The sequence below is a fragment of the Passer montanus genome, unplaced genomic scaffold (assembly GCF_014805655.1).
Source record: "Passer montanus isolate IOZ18808 unplaced genomic scaffold, ASM1480565v1 scaffold6, whole genome shotgun sequence".
Taxonomy (NCBI): Eukaryota; Metazoa; Chordata; class Aves; order Passeriformes; family Passeridae; genus Passer; species Passer montanus.
In genome coordinates this window covers 14,236,336-14,244,790 of record NW_024371037.1, presented here as the reverse complement: position 1 = coordinate 14,244,790, position 8,455 = coordinate 14,236,336, and the positions used below count along the sequence as shown (strand labels likewise).

Sequence of the window (8,455 nt, the reverse complement as noted above, 5' to 3'; positions counted from 1 at the left end):
GTTTCCATTATAAAAATGCTGGCATTTGCTATTACTATGAAAAGGAATTTAACTACTTCCTTTTTGCACAATATCATTTGCAAAGGAACAATAGGATGTCACCATTTGAGGGGATAAAAGAGTGGCCTTGTAACTTTGCATGTTACTTGCTGTTACTTGAAGCAGCGTTGAAGTCTGTTTTCCAGATCACAGTATCTGAAAGCAGACAGGTTTCTTCTGAGGGAAATTCCAAAAGGCTGTTGAGGAAGGGGTGAGGTATTTCCGTTTCCAGTGGCGGCTACCCTGAGGCAGTATTATGGCATGAGACAATGGGGATCTGATGCTAAAAAAACTGCCTTCTGATTTCAAAAAGCTAATTTCTCCAGCTGAAATTTACGCAAGGGTGAAATACACCTAATTCTGTCCCTGGGATATTTCATGCCATGTCCATGTATATGTGAATCACATGGAGCAAAGAAAACATTTGACAATAACAAACTAGAAAGACCAAAGTCCTAATAAAATATGCAGTCAGGGGATACCTGTCATGTATGAAATCGAGTAAATAATTTCATGTCTTAGCCTTTTAATTTTCCGCTCTACTTTTGCATTTCTTTTGCATTGCAAAGCCTTCAAGCAGTTACTTTCCAATCTCTGTAGTTATATTTGTCTGAGAGACTTATAGGTGACAGTGGTGCCATTACAAGTGCAATACAATGAGTGAGTAGTTTTAGTAAAATACAGTTTCCAGTGACCACAGAAGATGGGGAGAGATCTCTAGGAAAGGTCTTGTAAACTTACTAGTTAACTTCTTCAAAAAGTTGGTGGGTATTTCTGTGATGTGAAGCTGGAGCCTTAGAAACGCCAGGAGGGACATTTTGGCTGCATGTATTTATTCCTCCATGTGCACTTTGAAAGGCACAAAAGTACATCCAAATGAGCAGACACCTTTGAAGTCTAGTCAGATCAGTATTACACTGTGTCTTTGTGACACTCCTCAGAGCAGCAGGGCTACACTGTTCAGGAGCAGTGACCAAAAATAGCCATATAGCTCACACAGAGCTGAGCTTCTATCTTCGAATGGTCCTGCACGACTTTCAAGAACCTGGTGGTACAGACTGGTTGCTAACTAAGGACCTATCACAGTGCTCTCTTAGGTGATAGATGTATCACCTGGGCTTGAAAACTGAAAAAAACCCACTCAATTTTTCAAGTGCAGCAACACATATTTCTATGGAGGTTTCATTAAAATACTACACCCTAAACCTATCTGTAGCTGACAGGTTCAACAAATAATTATATTGGCCCTTGTAGGCAGACTTGCTACTAAAATGGAGCAGGAGGTTACTGCCAACTTCTGCTGCATCTGCTTTAACAGTTTTTTATATAAATACAAAACTCTTTAGAGCTTAGAATCAATATTTTAAATTTTTTTAAAAAAAATTTGAATTAATGATGTCTGAAGTCTCTCCAGGACTGCACAGAAAAGAATTTGATTGCTCTCCCCTTTGGGATTATTTTTGAGGCATAGCTTTGCTGTGGATCAGCAGGTCAAAATTGATGGAAAGGGTGAAAAGGGAGTAAGAAGGTTGCAATGAAGCAAAAATGGCTAGATTGTCTACTCATAATTTAACTTTAACCTTGCAAAGATTTGGAAGACATTCTGTTTTTTTTATAGTTTCATGAAGCAAAAATAGAAAATTCTCCAGTAACCATGGAAACATGGAAACAATGATTACTGGAAATTATCTCTACTTGTTCTATCATTGGTTGACACTAAAGTCACACATGCATTCTCAGCAATGCTGCCACAGCCGACAGGGAATGAACCTTGCAAAAGTCCTCAAACATCTGGAGCAGCTGGAGCAACTGCAGTTTTGGAATATTCTAATTCTAACTGGTGGTGGCTCAAGCTATACCTGCTTTCAGCAAGTGATTCTGTGAACAATTAAATACTGAAACTCTAACCATGTCTGAGTATGTATTTTGTTGACCAAAAGACCTAATAGCCACCAGCACATCAAGTGCCTTTATGTGTCCTCAGAGCTCTCAAAGGAAAGGTCAGCAAGGCATGCAGTGTCTCAGAGCAGTCACCACCGATGTTTATCCCTATTGAAGGGGAGGGAGAGGGATACAGACGGTACCAAATCAATAACAGCAATTTTGGGCCTTTGGAGGGTAACTCGCCATTTAGGTCACTTACAATAAAAGTTTATTGGAAATAAAAACACAGGAATGAAATGAAATGGACTTTTAGTGGAGAAAACAAGAGAAAAATGAAGACAAGAAGGAATTCAATATGAAGTATTGCAGATGTCACAAACAGCATGAGAGCCGGGTCTGTAACCTGCCTGCTAGAATCAGATAAGCTGCTCTTGTGAACACCCCAATGCTACACATTAAAGGAAAAGCATGGCATTAGAAGTATCTCTGTGACTGTGCTGCTGATATAAGATATATTTCTGAAAGGATTTGATTTTGCTACTTCACTCCTCTTTGCAAAGCAGCTGGATTCATGCTTTTCCTTTCTCCAAGAAGGAGTTTGCTGTGAAGAGTACCAGCCTCATGGAGCATGTCCCTTACAATTTCTTTCCCACTTCCTTTTCAGAAAACTACTCCATTCCCCCAAACAGTGAAAAGCTGCTGACATCCCCCATGCACAGAAAGTGTTAGGAGGGAATTATGATGGTGTTAAAACCTAGTTATCCAGAAGAGCTACTCACCCAGAAGTCATCTGGAAGCTGGGAACTGTTTGTGAACATTTGAAACAGGGACTTGCTGCTTCTGTTTGAATATCTGAAGAGGATGGAAAAGATTTCTAGTGATTTCCTGTCTCTCCATTTGTCCCTTTTTATTCCAATGAAACAGGACTTCTATTTATATTGATTTCCTTCTGAAATGGTCACGTAAGTGACATTCTCCACCTCAAGGCCATAAAACTGACGGACCAGACTCCCCCCTTTTGCCTGCCCTTGGTTGTCCTTCTTGGAGCTGTATATTAGACATTGCAATAACATGCCACAGCACACTCAGGTAGCCCAGACTCCCCACTGGACAGTTTTGAATGCACAGGGAGAGGAGCAGCTCCTTTGTCATTTATAAGTTAGCATGGATGGACAGGACAGAAAGAGTATGACAGAAGAGCTGGTCTGTCTGGTGCTGGCAGTAGCACCTCTGTTGATAAAGGTACTGCAACTGTTTGTTAATAAATGCTGTTTGAATCTTTGCATGTCAATACCCATAATCCCAAGCACAGGGCCACTCAAACATCTGTCAAAAGTGTTTTGTCTCCATTCTGTGCCAGGAGGCACAAAGTGAATCACCTTCATGTTCTTACTCACAGTGTTGTCTAATTTTTATGGTTCTTGCAATCTGCTCAAAGTTTAAGCTGGTTACTTTTAAATGCACCCTAAAAAGTGAAACCTTTACCTCTGCTTGCAGGATGTAACTGCTTCAGATTTGTAGGCTAAGATAAAAAGTCCTCTCCCACTGGGCCCCTTCTAGAAGGTTGTTAAAATTAGTGCCAGTGTATTAAAAATCTATTACATCTTTTACTAGTGAGCCATAACCTGTTCACTTGTGGGAAAATGAGCTTGCCAGTCTACTAAGGAGCTGATTTGCTAACTTCCCAGTCTTTGTGAGGTGTCTGCTCTTTGTTCCCAGGTGGTTGTCATGATGGATGCTGTTCAGTGCAGAAAAAACAATAATTTAGCACATACTGTAATACAGTACAGTAGCCCAAAGTACAATGACACTAGCTGGAAAGAAAGAAATATTTTAAACCAGAAAAAAATTAGTTTCCAAATAAATTTGACAAAGTAATAACTTGGGGACACAGACAGTGCAATTAAATAATCTTTCTTTGGTCTTATATTTTCTCTGCAAAATAAGTAGAGGCAGAGGAGATGAAATAACCTGGAATAAGTAACTGATGGAGCAATGTAGCATGAAAAGGGCAGTAGTAAATTGCCTTGAGAAACTCAGCAGTTTTCCCAACAAAATCAACTAACCCCTGGGCTCCTAATGTACATACACATATGCATTTTATATATGTGGTTTTTGAAGATATCTATATACTTCCATAAGCATGAATATTATATTTAAGGTACTTTCTACAAAAATTCTTACCTTCTATTTGCTTCGTGTCATTTCCATCTCAGTAAAGGTAATTGTTGAGAACACTAAGACAATTTATGGGCACCTGTGGGCTCATAAATCTTATGTGCTTATCCTAGAGATGTATCTTCTATATATATATACTATATCAGGTGGTTTCTATCATCCATCACTGTACAATGTATTTATGGTAAAAATAAAAAAAAGAGGTACCAAATCTGATCTTTGTCAAAGCAGACACTGGCCAGCCCTGCAGTGATGGCAGCTGCTAGATGGTTCATTATAGAGGGTAGAATGGAGATGTGTTGCTTGTGAAAATACTGACACTTCCCCAAGTTTCTCTCCTCCTATGGGTTTTTTTCAGGAGAAGGTCAAATTTTCATATTGAGGTCCCAGTTATGGGTACTAGACTAGAAAGCAGTTCAGACTGTTTTGAGTTAGCAAAGCATTTCAGAATGTTAAAAGTGAACAACAGTTGACAACAATGAATGTGCTTGCAGGAGAAATATTTGCATTTTGGTAAGAAGACTCAGAATGACTCTGCATTAGCAGCTAAGCTCAGGAGTAAAGTTGTGATGGTGCTGGCTGACTCTCCTCCAGCTCAGACCTTGAGAGGTCCTTCTACTCAGGGTCTCTGGATGTACCCAGCCACTGTCCTTCATTCACTCTATCAGGACCAAAGAGCTAAACTGATGTAAACCCCTGAAATGCACAAACAATGGTCACTGGGTCCTCAGCACCAGCTCCACAAACCTGTTCTTGCTGGGCTGCACTACTCAGTAATGCAGAGATAAATGACTGTTAGGTACTGAAACATTAGGATGTTCAGCTCCTAAGTCCCTGCCTGTTTCATAAGGTGCTTGGGGCAAGCACTTAGCTCAGACTTCTCAACCTTAACACTGGAAGTGGACAACGAAATTATACTGCTTTCTTCTTCCATCTATGTCCGTGATTACAAATGAGACTCCTACATGACTGAGAAGTCCTTTCTCCATTAATTAGATAGATGAGTTGACCACGGTGAGTGGTTACACTGAATCTTTAAACCTCTTACAAATTCACGATATAAGCAGTCTCTATGCTTGGCCATTAATTTAAATACTCATGCAAAATCCAGGATTACTTGATGCTTTTCTCTCTTTCATGAAGGCTTATAATGACCTTAAAAGCATTTACTCAATATAAGGTCAAGGAATTATTTTAGCTGTGAAATCAGTTGCTTAATAACAGTTTCATCAGAGTCAAGAAATCATGCAGGCTGTAAAGCTCAAGTAATTATTTCATTTTTCTGCCTACATATTCATGTATTTAACTACTACTCCGCACAAATAGAGAAATGAGTTAACGAGAGATTTTCAGTACTTGGGTTTAGTCTCCAAAACATACAGAGAAGCATGTATCTGCAAAATTAAACAGCTATTTCTGTAACTACTTAAGAAATCAAATGCTGTTTGAATGTCATACGCCAGTATATCACCTCTTATATAGTACAAGCAGGATCTCACGCTGTTTTATCATTACTTATTAATGGCTTGTCTTTGATTATATTGTAAGTCAATTAAACAAGTTTAGAGGTTGCAGTAGGCAAAAGCAAATAAATTTGGGTTTAGCCATAATTTGTAATTGATAAAAAATTAGTATGATTATGAAATTAATTTCCCTGATAAAATATTAAATATTCATAAACAAAATATTAGATTTTTATATCAGTGTGATGCTGTCTTTTTTAGCGTCAGAAATATTTATCAATTGAAATAGGGCAATACATGGGTAAAATGGTTTGAAAAATTGCAAAACTGACAGAGTGTGTTCCTGCTTCATAATAAACAATTGTTGAATGATGTTTATTAAAATTGGCTCTCAAGTGACAGTTAATAAATGCATAGTTCTATTATGCATGCTAAATTCAGCATTCTGGAAACTTAAAAGCAAATAGATCAAAACCAACAGAGATAAAAAAGTCACAAAGACAAAATACAGCAACACCAGAAAGTGACAGGGAAATAATTCAGTCTTAAAAATGACTTATTATTTGGTAACTTGTAACAACAATTTTATAGAACTGAAATAGAAGCAAATCAGAGTCTTTCTGATGTTGTATATATGCAATTTCTCTGGTGCATATAGTTTGATCATACAGGAGAGAAATTCACATTAAGAAGTCCCCTTCAAAAAAGCACAAGGCCCAGTTACCCCCTGTTTCTGAATCCAAGTTATGAATAGTCATGGATAACAAATGAAGGGAAAAAAAAAAAAAAAGTTGCAATAAAATTTAGCTATCAATTTATTTTAATTAAAACCCTTCAACATTTCTTCAGTATGTGGAGAAATTAGACTATAAGCAGTATGTTTCTATGTATGTTTCTTATATACCCAGACCATATCTGCACTGAATTGCAAAAATACTGGATTTAATGGGCTTTGTGTCCTTTACTGCAATCACTCCTTTGGTTCTTTGATGCTGCATGGGGTTGGTGTGATGATGGAAAGAGTTGCTTCAACCATGAATTTTCACCTCTGTTTCTAAAAGTTGAAGGGTAAAACTTTAAATCAAGGAGCAGTTTATCTTTAATTAAGAAAAACATAATTAGGCATTATCACATAATTGCTATTACTGATGGAGAAACTCATATTTTCACAACTAGTGACCCATGCTGTATTATGTCTCTGCTGTTTACTGCATAATAAATCTGTATTTGTGTTTGGCAGCTAGCCAGAAAAATTAAAAGGTAATCAACATGCTTCTCTGCAGTCCGGTCATCAAAATCTCTGACTTCACAGATGAGTAAATAACAAAGTCAAGTTGTGGTATCCTAACAGAAAAGCTTCTTTATAACTATGTTTATCTCCTCTGTCAAGACATCAAATGACACTTGAAACAACCATATACAAAAAGCTTTGCAAAACAGATGAGAAGAACTGTGCTATACACCTGGTGTTGAGTTAAAAAACTGTTTAATGTCTCAAGGCACCACCACGGTAGAATTTTATACCTGCAAGTAATCATCTAATACACTATTATACAGTTAAGGTAATGTATTAATAAATAGCTTGTGCAATTTTGGGAAGCAATCTATAAAGGAATGTTAGATATACAATAGGCACGTACTATAATACAAATAAAAACCAAAATTCCTAGAAAAAGCATGCTGAGCACCTCTTGGCATAGGTTGAGTTTCTTATTCTAAACACTATGTAAATCTTAACTTAGAAAAGGTAAAACTGCAATCTTAGAGTAACTGCTTATTTAAACTGATTTTCCTGGGTATTTTCCTCTATGTCACAGGATTATTCTTAGGGACAGAGGGCTCTGGTACTGGCTGTAAAGGGCTGTCTTGTTCATTCAGTTGTGCGTTCAAGTTTTCAGAAGTTAGAAGAGAAGAGTTAAAAACTATTTCGCTTAAGTCTGATTTTATGGATACCAGGTGTGGTTCTTGAAAATTCAATGGTTCTTCTAACACCTGTGTATTTTCTCGTGTCATTCCCATATCTGATGGTGACTTTCGTTTCATTCTTGTGTACGATTTGTCTAAATTCTCCATGCCTTGGTCAGTTTTCTGAAATCGCCCAAAGAACCAGATGAAGAAACCAAACAAAGCAAAAGCCAGCAAACTTGGAATAAAAGCCAGGCATTTGACATCAAGGCTGGAGCCTGTGAACCTGCTGTGCAAGAACATGTCCCCTTCGGCATAGGTCCGGTTCGTCAGTGGGTTAGTGTTATTGGATCTCCACTCCCAAGATAACTTAGTTCTGTTGAGGTCTTTCAAGCTCTCTGAGTCCTTCACTGTGTAGATCTTCTGTCCAGGACCGATATATTGACCATATTCATGAGGTTTGTAAAATATTTGGTTCTTCCACATATTCAGATCCAAGATTAAAACAAGGAAGATAATTCCATAGTTAAACCATTTGCCTGTTTGGAAAAAGAAAGTTCTGTCATCTGATATATCCATTTTAGAAGCAATACAAATGCCATTACACATAAAAGATAGAGAAAAAAAAAAGTTCTTTTTTATTAATCTGTAAAGCAAAGTTGTAAATAAATTTCCACCACAGTCAGATTTATGCGGAATATCCCTTAGTATTTCACAATTAGGTCTGGACACAAAAAAATTTTGTAACTGAAGCTCAGGAGTATAACATAGCTAGGTGATGTGTTACAGATCAATAAACCTAGAAAAAGCACTAATTCCACGGCTTTAAAAATATTCACATGGAAACTTTCCATAAAAAGGCCATATTTGACAGAACCATTTATATTCCAGAAATTACTGAAGTGAATGAGGTTTTTGAGGTTGGTAGTTATATGAATTTCAAGAGTATATACTTATGTTGTTTGATATACCAACCATGGAGTGCA

The 8,455-nt window shown here is 37.4% G+C and overlaps 1 protein-coding gene across 2 annotated transcripts in view; it reads right to left on the bottom strand.

Moving 5' to 3' along the window:
• Positions 1 to 1,419: 1,419 nt before the first annotated feature.
• The window catches only part of TMEM117 (transmembrane protein 117), a 184,830-nt gene continuing 177,794 nt past the window's right edge, over positions 1,420 to 8,455 (bottom strand). For both annotated transcript variants that reach the window (XM_039726858.1, XM_039726857.1), the window contains exon 8: positions 1,420 to 8,008. In XM_039726858.1, coding sequence (XP_039582792.1) covers positions 7,371 to 8,008 — 638 coding nt within the window. In that variant the 3' untranslated portion in view covers positions 1,420 to 7,370. The remainder of the gene's footprint in view (positions 8,009 to 8,455) is intronic.